A 21,938-nucleotide genomic window follows, 5' to 3' on the forward strand; every position below is an offset into this window, starting at 1 on the left:
AAGTCCTGGGACTGAAACACTTTGGACTACAACCGGGATGAAGGATCTAAAGCACTTCACACAAAAATGTAAGAAGCACGAATGTGGCCGCAGCCACCTAACCAACTGTCTTAAGCTAAACCTCTAAAAAAGTGCTATTTAAACCGTGCCGCCCAACTGCGCCCCCCCCCAAAAAATGTTCACCAGCCGCCACTGCAGGGGACCACACATATATTCTGGGATTGCCCAAAAGTATTGGAATATTGGAAAAACATACAAAGAGAAATAAAGCAGTGCTTGTCTATAGACCTGCCGATGGAACCAACGCATTTTGTATTGGGCATAGTACCTGAGGACTTCCTGGAAGATAGCCACACAAAATTGTTAAGGACACTTCTGCTAATTGCAAATAAAGTCATAACGGCCTCCTGGTTGAAGCCACAGCCCCCCACAATAGTTCAATGGAGGGATAGAGTCCAAGAGGTTTATCACATGGAATATACCACTGCAGTTTTACATCTTAAGTCAGAAGCATTCCTCAATAACTGGACCCCTATTTTGTTGTATCTCCACCTTGTATGACCTTTTTGTATGTTCTTCAACTTTGTCATATAAGATTTTGTTTTGATGCACTGCATGACTGATGTGAAAATAAAATAAAAAGAAGTTAAAAAAACCCCCAAAAAACATTTGTATTAGTCATGTTGAGTCGTTGCTGGAAGTACCAACTTTAACCAAAGTCAGGTGGTTGGCGCTGTAACATAGTAAAGATATAAAGCTGCCGGAAAAAGGAAGAATAACCCACGACGTCACCTAAACATGGCTCCTGTGAAGAGTTGAGCTAAAGTTGTAGCTGTTTATCTCTGTTGATAGCATACATTTGGTTTACTATTGTTCACGGCATGGATAACACATATCACCACGCTTCATCAGAAACACCGCAGCCTCCTGCCTATTATGCCGGCTATCTGGAAGCACCGTACACCGCCAGCTTTAACAGACCTCCGCCGGGCAGCGCGACTCATCAACAGACACAGCCGGACCAAACTGCTCCATTGTGGCCACCGGGACCGGGGTATGACGGTAACCCGTATGGATATAGGTGCGAATTACCCCCGCCCTCTCCTGAAGGAGTACTGGGTTTCGGGGGGCCTCGCATGCCCCTTCCTTATGGGTTCAACCCCTCCATCCCCCCGCCTCCTTTCGATTGTGCACCCCCAGTACACTACCCCAACGCCCCGGTGAACACATACAGCAGCAGGGGGGTTTCAAGCTTTCAACCATTCACTGGTACCCAGCAGTATGGAGCCTGTCCTCAGACTGCCCGGCATGACCCCGGTCAGAAACAGTTGCAGTTCGAGGGTTTCTCTGAGAGGGGAGCTCGGTTTTTTCTCCAGGGTATGGACCATGACAGGAATTCGGGAGAAACAACACAGCCTGAGGATGAAGCAGCCCTCCAGAGGAAGCAGGACCAGCAGTGGCTTGGACGGTTCTTACAAGGAAAAAAGAAAACTTCCAGGACCCAGCTGCATCCTTCACCCCGCAGCTGTGCTCCTGCTCCGGGGCTGAGGGAGGCTCTGACTGCGGCTGCTCAGCTCGTCTCCCGGCTGGAACAGTCCTGCGAAACCCTGAGGAACAGTTTGGAGGATGAGAGTGTTTGGACGGACTCGTATTTGTTGGCTTTAAATGTGAAGAAAGAACTACAGGATAGTTTCGAAGTCCTCAGTGACAGTGAGGGTTTCGCCAGCTGGAAAGCTAAACTGTCCCGTGTTGCTAAGAGGAGGGCCCAGCGCCTGAGAGCCAGGAGCCGGCTCCAGGTGGAGGAGAGGGAGAGGGAGCAGCTCATCACTGAGAAGGAGGCAGCCATAGACAAATGGAGGATGCAGAAGATACACGAAGTGGAGGAGAAGAAGAAGGTACACACATTTGCCTGATGGTTCAAAGCTGGATTCAGTTGTTCTCAGTTTGGGGGCAGAAGAATGTTTAAAATAAAACATGTCATCACCTTATAAAGGTGTTAAAACACAGCAGACACAGAGCTAAATTAGTAATCAGCAGAGGAGGAAGAAGTACCATAAGTAAAAATTCTGTAAGTCAAGTAAAAGTAGAAAGTACTCTCATCTAAATGTACTTAAAGTAGCGACAGTAAAAGTAGTCATTGTTTGATTGGTCCAGTTCAGAATAATATCTCTGATATGTTTTATAATTATTGATCATTAAAGTGTTCTCAGAGCTGGTAAAGGTGCAGCTAGTTTGAATGGCTTTGTATACTGCAGGGTAGCTGCTGAATTTACTGCAGGTGAACTAAAGTCTGATTTAAGGGCTGATTATATTTACCATCCTTAATTCAGATCTGTAAAGTAACTAAGGGATTAAATAAATGAAGTGGAGTAAAATTACACCATTTACTTCTGATCTGTAGTGGAGTAGAAGTACAAAGTGGCATCTCAAAGTTGCACTTAAGTACAGTAAATGTTCTTAGTTACTTTACAGCACTTGTATTCAGTCATCCTCCCTATTAATGTCTGAATAAAGTTGTTCAATGTTGTTCATTGAGCCAAGATTATCTGTTAACTACATCGTTTGGTTGCGTGCAGATCACAGGTAGTACGGAAAGGTCTGAGTTGACATGTTTCTGTTGCAGGAGAGGGAGCTGAAGCTGGCTGCAGACTCTGTTCTCTGTGAGGTGAGGAAGAAGCAGGCAGATGTGAAGAGGATGCAGGACATTCTGAGATCTTTGGAGAAACTGCGCAAGCTAAGGAAAGAGGCAGCCTCGAGGAAAGGTGGGTTATCAGCCAGGCCGCTTATTCCCAGTCCCAAGGTACCCTGTACAATGTATGGAAGTGACTTCAGGTAACACACCTGTAGCATAAAGCTAACTTCTAGAGTTGCTGTGTCAGTGAAATGAAGAACCACACCCCCACAACTGACTGGGATAAGGAGTAAAATGGACTGACTTCCTGTCATCAGACTGATCGGTATCGCTGTGTTTTTGGCAGGGATCTCCACTGAGCGAGACTGTGACGAGGCGTTCAGCAGCAGACTGGAGCAGCTGAGGTGTGTGATAAAGAGGAGGACGGGCATTTACTCCGCCGAGGAGAAAGCTCTGATGGTGATGCTGGAAGGAGAGCAGGAGGAAGAGAGGAGGAGGGAGCAGGAGAAACAACTGAAGAAGGAGAGGGAGAAGCAGCTGCAGAGGAAACGCAGAGTGGACGCCATGTTGTTTGGAGGTAACCGCTCACTCCCTCCACCATGGCTCTTTAGTCCTTAGTTTACCAGTACGGCTGACATACATGTGTGTTTTTATAGAGTTAAACATATAATTATTTTCCCTGATTGTGTCTCAGAGGAGCTTCCTGCTGATTGTGTCCTGCAGCCCTTCAGAGCATACTACACCCAGGCGGAGCGCTCCCTACACGCTCTACTGCAAATCAGGTTCATCTCCATCTTCCCTTCAGTCTGTCGTATAAAAAAAATGCCAGTAGCCGAAAAGGACGCATAAATAAATACATTTCTATGATGAATTACAGATATTTGTTTTAGAAACCGCTCTATTCTACATATCTATCTGTGATGCTCTCCTTGTACTCGCACCGTAATAGAGATGCTCAAGAACAATAAACATAAACATTAAGTTATGTGTACATACACGTAGTGGAAAGCATTGTTACTCAACAGCCGCTGTCGCTTCAGCGTGGTAATCCACTGTCAGGCTGTTCAGCACCGTCTTCTTCCCATTAGTGGATATTTTTTTTCATGTTTAGTTGGCAATTTTCGGCAGCAGAGCGCTGTAAATAAAGGATTGTTGAATATGAAATTGTACGGATGAGCCACCAAAACCAGTCTGCATAAAGAAAAGCTGATATTTAACAATACTATCTTTTGAATTGTTTAATAGAAGAATTTGATCACAAGGTATATCGCTGCCCTTTGACACATATTTTTTCTCCACACAGCGTCATACCAGATTGAGATATTTAGTTAACTTGTTCATTTCTGTGATATTTGCGTCTGTCAGTAATTATTAATCTTCAGAATAATGATAAAAGATTAGTGACTAGTCATACTATCAAGGGTCTGCAAGTGGTTTCATTTTGAATATTGATTGGATGATCATTCAGCTTATTTTTTAAGAACTAATTGTTAGTGATTTAGCTTCCCTTGAGTTATACCGTGTAATGACTTATACACAGCTGTTTTTTATGTGCAGCTCTGACGTTGCAAATATCAGTTTTGACATAACTTATGGTTCAAAAATATCGAGTCAATAGCTTTGCTCACACAGCCAAACAGGATATCAACAACAACACAACACAGATCATCCCTGATGCCAGCGTCCTCCTAGCAGCAGCAGCAGAAATTCATTCAAATAATAATTCCCAAATGATGTTTAAAATATATGTTTGAATATATTTTAAGATCATGTTCAGTGGTCTCTACATTGCTGCCTCGGACTGCGTTCACTCATGCCCTGCTGTTGAAATGACTGACTTGATTTGTGGGGCTGTGTTTTCTTTCAGGAGGGAGTGGGATGTTTTTGTGGTTCCAGCGGATCATCCCGATGGTTCTGCGGTTCCTCCCAGCTGGATCTTGCCTGACGGCCCGTCTGACGCATCCTGGGCCTCAGCTCTGCAAAGTGCTGACTGAGTGAACACTGCAGCTGTACAGCACAGCCAGGACACAAGTAAATAACATGTAAATGACGTGTAAATAATGTGTAGATGATTACAGATGTTAATAAAGGATTTTGAAGTGGTTTGTTTAAATTCTCAGTTTATTTAAATAAGGCAATGAGCTAAGGAATGATATCTTTCCTATGTGAAGAGTAGCTTTCAAACTGTATAACTGTCAGATACAATTAAAAGTGGACAGTGATTATGTTTTGGTAAAGTTCCTCCAGAGCTCTACCAGAAAAATCACTTGTGTACACACTTGTAAAAAAAGTTTCATAATAAAATACACATTCAGATTCAAATATTCATAGTTATCAGAATCAGAATATCTTTATTCATCCCCCAGAGGGGACATTTGCATTTGTTATAGCAAAAAGAGCTTAATATTACCCAAGATACAAATAATAAAAAAATTACACAATTTACAAAATACACAATACGGTGTTGGCGCAGTCTGAAATCAACTACCAGCTCCTTGGTCCTCCCTGCGTTGAGCTGGAGGTGGTTCCTCTGGCACCAGAGGATGAAGTCCTGCGTCAGTTCCCGGTACTCCCTGTCGTCCTCGTTGGAGATGAGGCCGACGATGGCGGAGTCGTCAGAGAACTTCTGCAGGTGACAGGTCACCGTGTTGTGGGTGAAGTCTGCAGTGTAGAGGGTGAAGAGAAATGGTGCCAGCACCGTCCCCTGGGGGGCCCCCGTACTGCAGATGATGGTGTCTGATTGACACTCCCTGGTCCTCATGTACTGTGGACGGTTGATGAGGTAGTCCAGGATCCAGGAGCTGAGGTGTTGATCCACCCCCGAGAGCTGCAGCTTGTCTCCCAGGAGCTGGAGCTGGATGGAGTTGAAGACACTCATTAATAATCTCTTTTCGGTTTATATGATTTATTAAATCACAAATGAACAGCAAAGCTTTGGTTCTGCTATTCCTTTTGGGGATTATATTTCTGTAAGCAATGCAGAAAGTGATACTGACAGTGATGCTTCAAACCCACCATCGAATAGTTGTTTTTCAGAGGTTATTTATTATTACATTTTATTCAGAGCACGTTCCTTGGAAAGGAAGCTCGAAACTGCGGGATTAATCCCTTCAGTCAAGAAAAACAAGTAATATTGAAGTATCTGGTAGGCACTGGAGTCAGCAGATGTCATAATTAATCCAAACTGGTGTGAGAGGGGTGGGTGCCGTCTTGTTCTGGATGGCAGTGTAAGAAAACTAGCCCTGCTGATAGTCACTCAGAATTTAATATAAAGACAGTCAAGACAAAATGTTGATTATTATACTATAGAACCTCACATTTGGTTTAGGAATCCTGCATCAAGAGAAAAGGGAGGTGTTGGAGACAGGGAGGGGTGACATCACAGTGTTGACAGCAGGTTCCTGTAATCTGTGTGACGTCTGTGTGTGTGTGTACTGCTCATTGCTGCTCCCTGTGATGAACCTGAGAGGACCCTGCTGAGGACCGCAGCGCCAACACAGCACAGGTAAGCACACATTTGTTTTATTACAACATCCAAATATCGTCCAGGTAATACAATCTACAATGTACTGTAAGGAAGGCTCTTGAAGGATAAGTGCTGTACATTTAATAACCAAAGCTCCCCATTACTCCAACCATTCAACAAAAGTCACTCAGACAATAGTTTACCAAGAGTGGAATCCACAGGTAGTGACCATTAAAAACTGTTAGCAGCCTGAGGGCAGTCAAAGCATCTGAAATAGCTGATAAAAAACAAACCACAACTGTTGTAGATAGATAGATAGATAGATAGATAGATAGATAGATAGATAGATAGATAGATAGATAGATAGATAGATAGATAGCTATGGAATAACAAAAGTAAGCACCATTTTTTATAAAAAATGCAATAATGATCAAACAAAAGCACAGTGGCTGTAGATTGTAATACTCCAACCACCTCAGAAACAGTCAAATAAAGGCAAACCTGACCTGACCAAACCTGTAGTGATCTCTTTTCTCATAGAAAACGTCAACATCTCATCAGAGTCAGTGGTTCTGCAGACTTCTCAGACTCTTTAGCATATTATCTAATGTTATAGTTGACAATTAAAATCTTTGTTGTTTCAGGAAAACCTGATAATTTTTCAGTTTTTTCATGTTGCTATCTTCTTTCATGGCAATTGCAGGCCTACCAGTACAAAAGAAACATGGGTAGGTACCACTTTACAATAAGACTAGCTTTATAAAGGGTTTATGAATAGTTTGTCATTCATTTATTAATAAGAGATAAACAGTGCAGCTGTGACCGGTGGGGAGAATCAACTCAGTGAACAACAGATACCGAGGATGCTAGTGAAGAAGACGAGGTAAGCTAGGTAGCCAATATAAGGCTTAGTCATCATGCCAAATAGTGAGCCTGTGTTGATGTATGTAATCTATGTTAGAACTGGTTTATAAATGTTCTTAATGATTAATAAAGTGTTTACAACCTAATTATAAACCATTTGTGAATCCTTTATGAGGGTAGTCTGATTGTAAAGTGGTACTAAAACATCTAGTATAGGATCACGTGTGTTCCCCACTGTTTGTCCAGCAGCATTAGCTCTCTGTGTGTGTCACCTGGGCAGCAGGAGGAGCTTACTGCTATAAGCTCTGCGCCGTGTGCCAGTACCTGCAGAGATTACCACACACGGACGGACAGTGAGCAGGTTCACGTCCTCACACGGCGGTTCACTGGCGGTCAGAGCAACATGTTGATGTGTCTAAACCTTCCCCTGCACCAGTCACTCCTCATAGCATAACACTTTCTGGAAAGTGCATCTTATTTAGCTTTCAAGCTTTTCTCAGATTTAATTTTGTGCAGAGAGTTAAATGTACTGTTAAGTTCAAACGTTTAATGTCATAAACACAGCTACAGTGTGGTTGTGTAATGAACATCTTGGGTCACAGGTTCCTCCTACAATGGAACAAACAAATATATAAAACAACAAACTAAATCAAAATTGTGTTTAACAGCCTTATGGCCTGTGGGATGAAACTGTCCCTGAGTCTGGTGGTTCTAGTCCTGATGCTGCGGTAGGCTACCGCCTGCCAGATCTGCCGGTCTTTGATAATCCTGTGGGCTTTCCTCCTGAGCCGCAGGGAGTAGAGGTCCTCCATCAACTGTCTGTGATCGGACTTTATCTGCCATCCTTGAACTCAGATTCTGCATGGTGTATAGAAGACAGTGTACTCAGTCCTGATCTCTTCTGGCAGGTCCTCTTGAGAGTCCAGGAGCCCTGACTGCAAATGCTTGCTCTGTATTTGTATCTGAAATCTTAAAATGTCCAGGAGCATCTGAGGATCTCAGAGTGTGTGAGGGGCCGAGGGCAATAAGAGGTCTGAATTAATCAAAGTATTATATTATATACAGTCATCTTGTGAAGAAAGCAAAAGTTTGTTTCAAGAACTCTTCCAGAATGATGAAAGCAGGATTTAACTATTGAGTAAACATGTTTTTTTTTAAAGATGAGGCTTTGATCAGAAAGGACACCAATATTACTGCAGTACTGGATTATGGACTGGGACAAAGAACAGACAGGGCGCCCTGGGGGTTGAGCTGAAGGAGTTCTTGGTGAACCTGCATGATTTTATCTTATTTGTGAATGAAAGGAACAGCTGGACCTGTGTATGCATGATGAACTGTCAATCAATGCAAATATGGGCAGGACCAATCTTAGTGCAGGGTGGGTCTCACCAAGAGAGCGCTCTGGTCCCTTAAAGTCCCGTTGCCCCCACCTGTACAGGATGTATTACATGAAATCCTATGAGGTGACCCTCATGTCATTGTTTGAAAGGAAGGCGACATCTGATTGGCTAGAGATGAAAAAAAGGCAGCATCAAAAAACCCACACATGGATAAATGCAAAAATATCCAAATGTGTTTTTGATAGAATTTGCAAAATACTTTAAAATAAATACATTTTGATATTGTTTATACTACAATTAAACATGTTATTGCTTTAAAAATACATTTGTTAACCAGTTTTTTATTTTATTTTACATACATAAATTGAAATATTTATTTTGTGTTCATTGAAAATAGTTTTGTCAAAAGATTCATTTACATGTAAATCACAAATTATAATATCAAATCTTTCTGTTTGCATTTATGAATATTGAGGGAACTGATACAAAATCTCCATAAATATTTGGTACAAAAGAATGAAAAAGTATAAAGATGTTCACAGTTATAACTTTACAAATTTGACCACAAAGATCAAAGTTCACATGTAATTCAGGTAGATGCAGTACGGTTGAGTTTAGTTTTTTATTAGTTTTAAAAACATGATATGTTTTAAACAAATTGCTCATCAGACGAGGCTGTATTAAATCCTCCATCCCTTTGTTGTAACTCAGTCCAAACCAGTTATTTTCTGAGGGGCGAGTGGGGTGAGATGAGCCAATTTCTACCTATGTCATCCTCTGGGCAAGGGAAAATGAGGTAGAAGTCAAATGACAACAACAACCTTTACTTCAGGATGTCTTCTGTCAATCAAGATGAGAATAATACATCTATCACAAAAGGCCATGAAAATATAACTTCTAAAAAAGGGGTCTTGTGGCTTAACTTGCCCCTTCTAATGGGTAAGTAGACCTGAGTCCGGGGGTACATTGAGCCACCCGTGGGTAAACTGACCGATTGACTTTCTCAGGTTTAAACCTGAGTGGTTTGGTACAGGAGTAGTGTTTCTGTCTGCTGATTCAAAAGCAGTTCACAGATTTCTCTGGAGTACGGCCGTGGAACTGAGCAGTTTTTTGATCGGGTCTGAAGCTCCTTCTCTCTCCTGAGTGAAGACCCTCTCCGCTCTGCCGCTCCACTGTACTGTTTCCACTTCCTGTCCTCCTTCCTCTTTGTGTCTCTATGCAGGGTTCACCTGTCAGTATTTCTGTCTTTAGCCACTGCTCTGATGGAGTTCCCTCCCTCGCCCTCAGTGGCTCCTCACTCTCTCTTGGACTTTCTTGGCATGATAGTTTTCTACAATGTTTAAAACATAAAAAACAAATCAGTTGTAAAACTACACAGAAACATTATTTTAAACTACAGAGACTTAAGTTAGCGTCAGTGCCTCATGGGGGGTTAACTTGAACCACTGGCTTACATTTCCCCATAGCCACTTTTTGGAAAAAAGCTGTCTAGCTGAGTCATTCATTTCAATCTTTTAATTAAATAAAGTACATTCACTTCGACATAATAGGAATTATACCTGACATGTTGAAAATGTACTTTGAAAGCAGAACATGGTTTATTGTGAAAAAAACACATTCACCACTTTACCATGTGCTTCTCTCCTTCACAGCCAGATAGAAATGATGCCTGCTTCTGAATGTATGGTCACAAGACAACACATGTGCACAGTCATCTTACCCCACTCTCCCCTACCTTAATCTAATGCTAACTGATGTGTGTGTGTGTGTGTGTGTGTGTGTGTGTGTGTGTGTGTGTGTGTGTGTGTGTGTGTGTGTGTGTGTGTGTGTGTGTGTGTGTGTGTGTCTGTGTGTGTCTGTGTGTGTCTGTGTCTGTGTGTGTCTGTGTCTCAGGATGGACGGTGTCCCCGTGAGGGTCCCACATTTTGCCTCACAGGAAGTGGAAGAGGACGTGGAGGTTACCGTCCCTGATTATCTGAGCATACTGCAAGACACAGAGGTGCGTGTTTACAGTGTGTGTGTGTGTGTGTGTGTGTGTGTGTGTGTGTGTGTATGACACACTGAACACACACTGAAAACACACACACACACTACACATAAGATGTGCAAACACATACACTCAGGTCAGCTTGTGTTCGGTCAGAAACTGACATCAACAAAGCGCCCAAGCTGCCCCTCCTTAAGGGAGATTACAGCTACGCCATGGGCACAGACAAAGGAAGGAGAAAATGATGAATTGTGTTAAGTGTCCAGCAGTGGCTCAGTCAGTAGTGGTTTAGACTGGGAATCTTAGGGTTGCCGGTTCAAGTCCCCGAACAGACTTGAAATGTGGAAAGTGGACTGCTACTTGGAGAGGTCCCAGTTCACCTCCTGGGCCGTGCTGCGGTGCCCTTGAGCACCGGACAGTGGAAGACAACGTGGAGGTTATTGTCCCTGATTGAAGTTCAGGTCTGAATCCATAAATACATCTTAATGTCTTGCCTTATTTGTTGTATTGAGCAGTTAAGAATCGGAGGATGAAACCCTCTTTATTGTCACATACATGCACACAGCAGAGCACACACAGTGAAATTGGTCCTCTGCATTTAACCCATCCTAGTACTGGGAGCAGTGGGCAGCTATTGTGCAGCGCCTGGGGAGCAATGGGGAGGGTGGTTTGGAGGTGTCCGGTGCCTTGCTCAAGGCACCACAGCAGGGCCTAGGAGGTGAACTGGGACCTCTCCGAGTAGCATATTTCAAGTCTGTTTGGGGACTTGAACCGGCGACCCTACGATTCCCAGTCCAAGCCACTACTTACTGAGCCACTGCTGGACACTTGACACAATTGTCACATACATGCACACACACACGCACACGCACACGCACACGCACACGCACACGCACACGCACACGCACACACACACACACACACACACACACACACACACACACACACACACACAAGATATATCTACAAGGACATTACTAACATATGTCTTTAATAAAATAAACCAGCACCCTCCCCACCAGATCACTTTTAAATATCTAAACCAATATAATCAATGTTAGACAGGCAGCTCACGCTGATGCAGCATTTTCCTTTGTTAACAGATTAAAGCTCGGCTGTTGAGAGGTAATAACATGTCTTTCTGTCTGTCCACCACTTTGGTCCAGACAGAAACATCTCAGCCTTTATCAGAGGTACTGTGATGATGTCTGGTTGATGGTGCAGGAAGTGGAGCTTCTGGTAGTAAGTAGAGAAGCTCCTGAGCAGCGGTCTAACACGCTATCTGTCTGTCAGTATGAGTTCAGTCTGGAGAACTGGGTGCTGGCTGGGCTGCAGAGCGGCTTCATCAGCCAGCAGTGTCCTCTGCTCTCCTCTCCATCCCGCCTGCGGCCGTCCTGCCCCCCCTACTGGATGATGTTCAGCAGCCCGCACCAGAGCCGCCTGGCCAACCACCACTGCTCCAACTTCTGGGAGCCTAACCCTCGCCCGCGCTCCAACAGCCTCAACCCTGACTTCCTGCGCAGCAACATGGCCGCCTCAGACTCCGAGGATGATGGAGAGGGCGGCGCAGTAAAAGCCTACTCTGTTGGAGGGTGTTGTGCTGCTCCATGTGGGAGGGGTCAGAAGAGAGCACAGAAGGCCTTCATCCCTGACCTCCTGAACCCCCCCTCATGCCTCAGCAGCCTGCCACACCAGCGCAGAAAGAACCTCCGGCGGTACTCCCTGTCAGTGCTGGACACAGCCAAACAGCACGGTGCCAAAACAGACAGCAAACCACACAGCCACCGGACCCCCACCACCAGAGCCAACACAGTGGACCGCCTGCCCAGCTTCTGCAGCCACAAGACCACGCACACGGTAAGAGCACATCAACATGTGCATGATTGTTTGAGCTCTACCTTTATTCACAGTAAGCATTACTTTAAAGGTCCCCTATTATGCAAAATGCACTTTTTGATGTCTTTTATACATAAGTATGTGTCCCCAGTGTGTAAGGAGACTCACAAAGTGTCAGAAAATACAACCCTCTCTCTTTTCCTCCTTACCCACATCTCTAAAAAAGGGAGTACAAACGAGCTGATCCAGATTTGCTGTCCTTATGACGTAATAAGGAAAATGTGGGCTGGCTTTACATTGAACTCCTGGAAACGTCCCGCCCACGTGACACGTCCCAACCTATCATCCGTCATATACAGTCAGTGAGCTGAATCCCTTCCCCAGCTGTGTGTCTGTGTGTATTCATATATACACTGCCTGGCCAAAAAAAAGGTCACACACTCTAATATTCGTTGGACCGCCTTTAGCTTTGATTACGGCACGCATTCGCTGTGGCATCGTTTCCACAATCTTCTGCAATGTCACAACATTTATTTCTGTCTTACATTAATTTTTCGCCAAGATCTTGTATTGACGACGGGAGATTCAGACCATTGCCCAAAGTCTTCTCCAACACATTCCAAAGATTCTCAATCAGGTTCAGGTCTGGACTCTGTGGGGGCCAATCCATGTGTGAAATGATGTCTCATGCTCCCTGAACCACTCTTTCACAATTTGAGCCCGATGGATCCTGCATTGTCATCTTGGAACATGCCCGTGACATCAGGGAAGAAAAAGTCCATTGATGGAATAACCTGGTCCTTCCCAACTGCAGCAACCCCAGATCATAGCACTGCCCCCACAGGCTTGTACAGTAGGCACTAGGCATGATGGGTGCATCACTTCAGCCGCCCCTCTACTTACCCTGATGCGCCATCACTCTGGAACAGGGTAAATAAGACATAAGATTTTCATTGCCAACATATACGTTGTATATTCTGTGCATATGACCAATAAAACCTTGAAACCTAAATCTGGACTCATCAGACCACATGACCTTCTTCCATTGCTCCAGAGTCCAATCTGTTTTTCACCCCTAGCAAATTGAAGCCGTTTTTTCCGATTAGCCTCACTGACAAGTGCTTTTCTTACGGCTACACAGCTGTTTAGTCCCAGTCCCCTGAGTTCCCTCCGCATTGTGTGTGTGGAAATGCTCTTACCTTCACTGTTAAACATAGCTGTGAGTTCTACTGTCGTTTTTCTACCATTTGATTTCACCAAAACGTTTATGTGATCGCCGATCACGATCATTCAAGATTTTTTTCCGACCACATTCCTTCCTGGAAGATGAAGGTTCCCCACTGTCCTTCCAGTTTTTAATAATGCGTTGGACAGTTCTTAACCCCATTTTAGTAGTTTCAGCAATCTCCTTAGATGTTTTCTCTGCTTGATGCATGCCAATAATGTGACCCTTCTGAAACAGATTAACATCTTTTCCACGACCACAGGATATGTCTTTCCACAGGACTGTTTAACAAATGAGAAGCTACTCACTGCATCAGTTAGGGTTCAATAACTTGTTGCCCGCTGAAACATAATCACCCATGCAGTAATTATCCAATGGGAGGCTCTTATCTATTTGCTTAGCTTAGCTTATTTTTTTTGGCCGGGCCAAGGTGCCATTGAGCAGGGCCCCAGACCTCCACACTGCTCATAATAGGTTGGGTAAATCTTCAAACCAAATATCAATATTTGAATCCATTTCTATTAAATATGATATGTTGAGCATTTCACAGAACAGCTCCTGTGGAGGAGGAGGTACAGTCATGTGATTCTCTGTGTTCATCAGTGACAGCGTCTACATTACACATAGTTAATCATCGATTGGTAACAATAAGGCATCATTGTAGCTTTGCCACTGAGCATAACATCATCTCATTCGTCTTGCATCTATTGTGCTGCACAACGCAGAATAATATTCCTGTCATATCACTGTAAAAAACAACAATCAAGAACTAAACACACCTGTGTTTTAATGAGAATGATGTTAGCTCAAAAAAACAGTCTTATGAGAGCGCTAATGATAATGTGCAGTATGGTTAGTCTGCAGGAGCACCCCCCCTCTCTGTATAACACAGCAAGTAGACTGACATCCAAGTCCGTCTTTAAATGTCCTTTAATTCTAAGACGAATGTCCACACTGGAAGGGGAAATCCATCCATTTCACATTTCCCAAATCTTTTTGGATCTGTAGTCTAAAAGTAGGCCGTGTAAAGTATGCTCCTGAGTCCAGCCGGGTGTAGGAGGTTCATTAGGATTAGCAGGAGGAAGTCCTCTAAAAATGTCTTTCCCAGCAAAGCTGCGTCTCATCTGTAACCCTAACACAGAATCACTGCCAGTGAGAGTGGGTAGAGCTGCTGCATCCTGTCTGCACACACACACACACACACACACACACACACACACACACACACACACACACACACACACACACACACACACACACACACACACACACACACACACACACACACACACACACACACACACACACACACACACACACACACACACACACACACATGCTCTGCCACTCACTACACAGTGTTGTTTTCAGCATGTCAGTCCAGACTCCTGCAGAGGATCCTCTCCTGGGTGGGACTCATCTGCAGACCTGCTGTCAGCTCTGAGCCTGGAGGAGAGGGAGCTGCTGGGGGCCGTCACTGCCCGGGGTTACCCCCTCCGTACCGCCATCATGGCCCTGCAGAGGACGGGCCGGCAGACCCCAGATCAGGTCAGTCACTGTCACATATCACTCCTTCCTGGTCTGACAGCAGATGCTGAATCTGGTTAGCGTGTGTTAGCTGTATCTCCTCCATTGGTTCAGGAGTGGATAGACCAGTTGGACCTGTGACCTGAGTATGACCTGTGTAAGTCAGACACACACATAACTTCACATTTTTCTTTATATTTCTTTATATATTTATACACCTTTTACAGGTAGTCTCTTCAGTTTTTTTTACAGCAGAAAATAGGTACACGCCGCCCATGGGAAGGAAACCAAAACACAGTATACTAAGCCTTGTTAAGCCGGAGTAAAAATAGCCGTCAGAGTTTCCACAGGGCACTCTGTATTTTCCCATGACCCCCCTCACGTCTGCTCAAAGTAAACCACTAAACACCATGCAGGGTGGGGAGGGGACACACTCCTGGAGACACTGGCTGTCCTTTTCATATTGCTTTATGCTCATATTGCATATGTTTTACAAAACAAACCATCAATCAACCAATACAATAGTAATATAATGTATATATTATATTATATTCGAGTACAAAACAGTAGATGATATTATATAATAAAATATAATAATAATATGTTGGATTATTTAATGATGATAATAATCATTAGTCATTGATTATGATAAAGCATAATAATAATAATGGCATTACTTAATTTATAATTATTATCTAATGATATACATATAATATCATTAGAATCACAGAGGACATTTTATACCTGCAGTTCATTTTCCTGATTATACTTATACTGATGTAACATGTGCAATGCAGGTCTCTGGAATTTAAATTCAACTTCAAATAGTTATTAGTGAAATGTTATAACTTTGTGTGTGTGTGTGTGTGTGTGTGTGTGTGTGTGTGTGTGTGTGTGTGTGTGTGTGTGTGTGTGTGTGTGTGTGTGTGTGTGTGTGTGTGTGTGTGTGTGTGTGTTTGTTTATGTTTGTGTGTGTTTGTGCAGATCCTGAGCTACCTGCTGGCCTGTGACCACCTGGGTCAGCAGGGATATGATAAGAGTCTGGTGGAAGAAGCTCTGGAGATGTTTCAGAACTCTGAAACAAAGGTAAACCCTGCAGATGAGAACACCACACACACTCCTTCCTTAGAGAAAGATTTATTGAGGAAATGGTATATAAAACATAATGTTGTCTCCCTCTGGAGGCCGAGGAGTTCCTGCATCTGCTGAGTCAGTTCAACGAGATGGGCTTCCAGCAGAACGCCATCAAAGAGGTGTTGCTGGTCCATGACAACCACCGGGAGCGCGCCCTGGAGGAGCTAATGAATCGTGTGGCATGACTGAAGATCTACACACACTTTTCATATCTCAGCGTGACAAAAATCTGATCTCGATTGCAGGAACAAATATCCCACAATATTATACCTGGAGCTGGGTGGTCCAAAAGTATATTTACTGCATTACACTGTAAGATGATGATGATGATGATGATGATGATGATGATGATGATGATGATGATGGTGATGATGATGATGACGATGATGTTCCCATATTGCAGCCTTTCAGTCCTGTGTTTATTATGTGAACATGTGAACGTATTCTCATGTGATCTGAGTAGTTTGTATTGTGATTGCTTTTTAAAGAAATTGTTTATTTTCTGATTATCATTCCTGACAGCATGAATGCTATTGTGAATTGAAATCTTTATTTTCTTCCTGCTTCTCTCTACTTCCCACAGACTGATAATACATGTTGTCTAACCAGCTGGCTATTGAAGCATAACTCCAATCTCCACACCCACAGATCTTATTTCAGGCATTTTCAAACTGCCAAATCATTTTCTGAGTTATCACCACTCCAATACACAAACAGTTAACCAGCGGTGGATGGGAACACTGTGAAGGACAAAGCAGGAAATCCATCCCTCTGTGACGGAGGTCTTGCCTATTTGGATTATGTTAGAACCAAAGCAGTGAAAATAAGAGCTGTATTAGTTGCTATTTGAGCATTGTGAGTAGATTCTGGAACAGGCTCTGAGGGCTCGTTTCTGAGTCACATCTGGAGAGTTTCCCACAGGGGAGACGGTGGCTTTGGGAAGCTTCATCAGAAATGTGTATATGGATCCAATCCTACCGAACCCTTTCATCTCACGCTTCACTCTCCATTTGTGATCCTCCACAGTGTACTCTGTGGTGACGTGGCGGCTCAGGGTGAACACAGAGTCTCCTCTCACCACGGCGGTGAGAAGGGAGCCCTTGCTGTTCCCGTAGTGACCGCACACAGCTGTCCACTGGCCGGAGCTCAGGCTGTAGCAGTCCATCACACACAGCAGGAAGTCATCACAGGGCCCGTTGCGCATCACATACAGGTTGTCCCTGTGGGCCACCATGTACAGAGCGTAGCTGTGCTCCCTGGTGAGTGTGGTGACCAGGAGCCACTGATCGCGCTCCGACACGTACTCGTGAATATCTGTGGCCCCCTTACCTCTCCACAGACAGATGAAGAGCCTGCTCATGGCTACAGCAGACACCACCTGGGCTGCCGGGCAGGGGAGAGGGGAAGCAAACCCCCAGCTCCCTGTATCCACCCTGAACCTCTCCACAGAGGACAGGGCCTTCTTGTTGTGCTCTCCTCCCAGGGCATACAGGCAGCCCTGGTGTCCGATCAGAGTCAGGTTGTAGCGCAGCTGCTGGGGGGCGCAAAAGGTGGTCCAAGTGTTGGCTGCAGGGCTGTAACAGAAGCCACACTCCACCACCTTCTTGCTCAGATCATGCACCCCACCAATGATGTAAAGTTTGTTGTCCAGGACTGCCACGCCTGCCATGGTGGTGCTGGTGGTCACAGGGAGATGAGTCAGCACCTTCCACTCCCTGCTGTCCTCGTCCAGGAAGCACACGGTCCTCTGCCGGTCCTGCAGCTGCTCCGTGCTCGGGGAGTGGCTGCACACGGCCATGTAGCTGCTGGGGAGCAGTGACTGGATGTGCTCCACCAGCGTGTCCGGTAAGGTGTGCACATCCTGCTCCAGCTCGGAGTACATGTCTCTGATGAACATGGCGGAGCAGTTGGCCAGCTCCCTCACCCCGAATGTGGCCGCTGTGTGGAACATGAGCAGGCAGTTCTCAGAGTTCACCGTATTGATCAAGTGCTCGGTGAGAACCGGCACCTGCAGGAAAGCCGTACACTCGATGGCTTCCACGATCTGGTCGGCGCTCAGCAGGGGGCGCTCCCCGCTCAGGACCCTCAGCATGAGCAGGAAGCCTGGAGCGCCCACCCCCTGCAGCTGGATGTGCTCCTGCTGGCACTCTCTCATGCCGGACTGGAACAAGGCTCTGAAGTACTCACACTTCTCAGCCAGAAGAAGTTTATCCACAATGAAGGAGCTGTCACAAACACTGACCCTCAGACAGTGGGCTGGACAGCTGCTGGACTCCATCTCCTCCCTGCTGTGGGTCTTCATCACATCCCAGCTGAACCACACACTCACTACAAGAAGGCTCTCAGCCAGATGAAAACCCTGCCTGTGGGTGGTGTTTCTGCTTGGACTGCCAGTGAGGCTGAGCAGCTCCGATCCAGCACAGTGAGCTGACAGGCGGCTCTGAACAGACTATACATAGCACACCTCAAGTACATAATGATGACACGCTGCCAGAGGAGAAAGAGGAGCAGGGAGCTGTGAATGTGTGATGAGTCATATTGCTCTTTGTATGTGGGACAGCTGCACATTTGTCCTTGAGCAGCAGGAAGAGTTACAGCGTAACAATAGGCTGTTCTCTGGCTCACATAGGTAGCATGCCACTCTTTCACTGAGCACATAAGTGCAGAACACGCAGGAGCGTACTCCTAAAGTAACTTTCCACTTTGGCCCTGCAACCTTTACTGGAGTACCAGTGAGCTTAAAGCAGAATACAGAGAGAAAACGCATGAGAAAACTATACATCATGTCCTCGCTGTATAGTACACTGCTGCTAATACTACCATGGCTAAACAATGGGACAATAGATTTCATTCCAAATACTCGATTTCCATTATTTATACCAACTTAATATCTGTGTTAACAACATGTCCATAAATGTTAAGTTAAAAATGAAACAGTGCCCTCTAGTGGACACATTTGGAAATAGATACACTGTTTCTAAATAATAGTAAACTACAAACATGTGTTACACATCAATTCACATTTAAAACTGTTATGTCTATGATATGGTTCATGTTATTGTGCAGCAGGTGGAGCTCATAGGGAGGATGCTGGACTGACTTGGATCAGGGGAACACAAAGAAAGGGAACCTCATGATGCCTCATATTTGCTGGATGTAGAAACCACTGATGTGCTTCCATTTCCTGTCACGTTCCTAAGGTCCACCTTTTCTAATTCAGTGTGTAGTAACGTGGGCTCTGTTGTTTCACAGGAAAGAGAATCTCATCATGCTGTTTCTCAAGTTGTCTGTCTTATCTCTGAAATTCATCATCTGTAAACATCCATGTATCTATTAGAGGTTACAGAGTTGTTTGTGACTGCCTGAGTCTCACAATAAGGTGAGGTCATTTTTTATACCAGCACAATCATTTCCACTGTTAAACAATAGAGCACAACAGGACATAATTTAAGTAGTTTATTCAAATTATTTCATTCAGCACAAATAGGCAAAATATTTTTGGGGGGGTTTAAATGTGGTCATTTGATTCAATTATTTTTAATAAAGTTACAATAGATAATATCGGTTCAAATATATTACATGTCGATGATCACTCTAACTTACCTGCCATTAAATATGCTTCTCTAGAGATACACATGATTAGACTCCTATATTTCCACTTTGTTCAGTCAAGAGGAGTATCCAAACATCAACCCAAAATATAACTTAATTAAAATATATTTTTTTACAACCATTGGCTCCAAAAACGAGTTGTATCAAAGGAAGGAAAAAACATGGGTATAGGGGTTTATCAAATTTAAGGAGCCTTAGTTCCTCTACTTCTATGTTTTTTTTAAATGTATCAAATAAAGCCAACAATTCAAAGGGTTTTCTTTTTTTTCTGATCCATTTTTAAATTTTATTTAAGGCAGAAACACAGAACAATATGGTACAAAACATATAAATACATACAATTTCCCAGCTGTGGGACTAACTTCCTGATTATGATTCTGATACAATCCCTTACAAAACAAACACAAACATCATAAGCGGAAGAATAAATCAAATTAAAATAAAACCACCCTCCGTAGGACCCCAGTGGGCTGGATCAATAGGCACGAGTAGCATTGAATTACATATACAGACGCAAAAACTAAGCGAGAAAAAGGAGCGGACTTTTCAATACCCCAGCCGCTGCAAGCCCCCACTCACACACTCACACACTCTCACTATCCTCTTTCACCCAATGATACAGGCTGTTAACAGTTCCATATGGACAACATCAATCAAAGTTCAAACCCATTGCTTAATGGAGAAAATCGTGTGGAGGCTTCCAGTGTTTTTGATATTTAGGATTCTGAAGGGAAGAACTGTCACCCAGAGCTGATATGCTCGCAGGCACCTCCACACTAACACCGCTAGCATGTGCATAAAGAACATATGAATAAATGTGTCCAGGGCCTTTAATGGGCACAAGGAACATGAGGCATCATCAATAACCTTCATAAAATACAGTTAGCGAGGGGTCAGGTGAGTCCTGTCCACAACATTTAAATGAATCTGTTGATGATCAGGATTCCTTGAAGCCGTTTTAATATTGGTCCACCCTGAGCTCCAATCAAAACGTTGCACAAGTCCTGAGAAGTCCCTCCTCCATACTTTTTCTATTAACAATGGTTTGTAAGAGGCCTCCATGATATACTGACATAGGGGGGGACATCCTGCCCCTATGACCTCTGTTAGTGATGATGAATAACTCATGGAGCGGATGTATGGGCAACGGGTATTGCCATGTTATACCATGTGCTTCACAGCCGCTCTAAGCTGAAGCTAAAAGAAGAAGGATGAGCCAGGAAGTTAATCAGAGTCAGAATCAGAAATACTTTATTTATCCCAAACTGGGACATTTCTTCTGTATGTCTTGGAAAGAGCGTAGACAATGTAGATAAAAAATGTTGCCTAAAAAAGGAGAAAAGTGATCGGCTTACCTCCTGTCAGCAAATCTCTATTATTAAAAATAGGGGAATAAAGGTGCCATCTGCAAGAAACATTACTTAACTTTCCTACTGCACACCAGACCCGAAACAGCTCAGGTATGATCATTCCAAACCGTAATAGACATTGTCTAAAAGACATGTTAGCAAATGACACGTCTGTCAGAGACCAAGGGTGCACCATTCTCTCCTCCATCGTGCGGCAGGAGACTGCCACCTGAGGATCGAACAATTTAACCAGAGGTCTGAGGGTGAGAGACCAATAATACACTCTGAAACGAGGTACTGCTAGGCCCCCATCCAACCTGCTGTGAAGTTGAGGCTCTCCAACATTTCCCCTTCCAGATACATTTGGTTACCGCTTAATGAAGCGTATCCCAGTAGCCAGTAGGAGGGCCAAGAGAGACCATGGAACCAACAAGATGTGACCCGGGAGGCACATTCATTTCAATAAGAGAAATAACATTTCAGTGATTCTGAGTTGTGTGGGGTTTCTTAAACTTCTTTTCAACATGTTTGAATAGTGATATGCTAAGTGATGATGTGTAGGCCTAACATGTTATATATATTATATTATAAATTCCATATATTGCATAAGTTGTATACTTTAATTATCTGTAACAGACGTTGAACCAAGTCTTTAGTCTCCGTCTCTGGCTGTCTTCTCTTTCCCTGGTCCTTTTCTCTCACAGCAGACCAGCAGCTCCAACTCTGGTACTTCTCCGTTCCCTGTCGCCCTGCTGATCTGTCTCAAATCACTTGAAAAGCAAACACTGTCCGGAATGGACCGATCATGTGCTGTGAGGGGTGAACTGTATCAATCTGATACAGTTCTAAAGTAAACTCCTGGAAAACCTTGGAAAAATATCTCCATTAAAACCTCACAACATAAGTTACAAAAACATTGAGCAATAACTATAAAATCACACATCAAAATCCATATTTAAAAAATGC

The 21,938-nt window shown here is 44.0% G+C and overlaps 3 protein-coding genes across 3 annotated transcripts; 2 read left to right on the plus strand and 1 right to left on the minus strand.

Annotated features, from left to right (window-relative positions):
* The first annotated feature begins 781 nt into the window (after positions 1-781).
* On the plus strand, positions 782-4,734 carry pdcd7 (programmed cell death 7). The gene is made up of 5 exons (XM_063880556.1): positions 782-1,895; positions 2,624-2,762; positions 2,979-3,209; positions 3,327-3,414; positions 4,500-4,734. The coding sequence occupies exons 1-5, from the start codon at positions 882-884 to the stop codon at positions 4,624-4,626; spliced, it is 1,599 nt and encodes a 532-aa protein (XP_063736626.1). The 5' UTR covers positions 782-881; the 3' UTR covers positions 4,627-4,734.
* Positions 4,735-6,095: 1,361 nt separating this feature from the next.
* Positions 6,096-19,833, plus strand: ubap1lb (ubiquitin associated protein 1-like b). Its single transcript, XM_063880700.1, has 6 exons — positions 6,096-6,137; positions 10,196-10,301; positions 11,583-12,146; positions 14,722-14,898; positions 15,862-15,963; positions 16,062-19,833. The coding sequence occupies exons 2-6, from the start codon at positions 10,197-10,199 to the stop codon at positions 16,194-16,196; spliced, it is 1,083 nt and encodes a 360-aa protein (XP_063736770.1). The 5' UTR covers positions 6,096-6,137; position 10,196; the 3' UTR covers positions 16,197-19,833.
* Positions 16,066-18,486, minus strand: kbtbd13a (kelch repeat and BTB domain containing 13a). Its single transcript, XM_063880699.1, has one exon. The coding sequence runs from the start codon at positions 18,311-18,313 to the stop codon at positions 16,847-16,849; it is 1,467 nt and encodes a 488-aa protein (XP_063736769.1). The 5' UTR covers positions 18,314-18,486; the 3' UTR covers positions 16,066-16,846.
* Positions 19,834-21,938: the final 2,105 nt, after the last annotated feature.

Source organism: Eleginops maclovinus, chromosome 4, assembly GCF_036324505.1.
Source record: "Eleginops maclovinus isolate JMC-PN-2008 ecotype Puerto Natales chromosome 4, JC_Emac_rtc_rv5, whole genome shotgun sequence".
NCBI classification, from domain to species: Eukaryota; Metazoa; Chordata; class Actinopteri; order Perciformes; family Eleginopidae; genus Eleginops; species Eleginops maclovinus.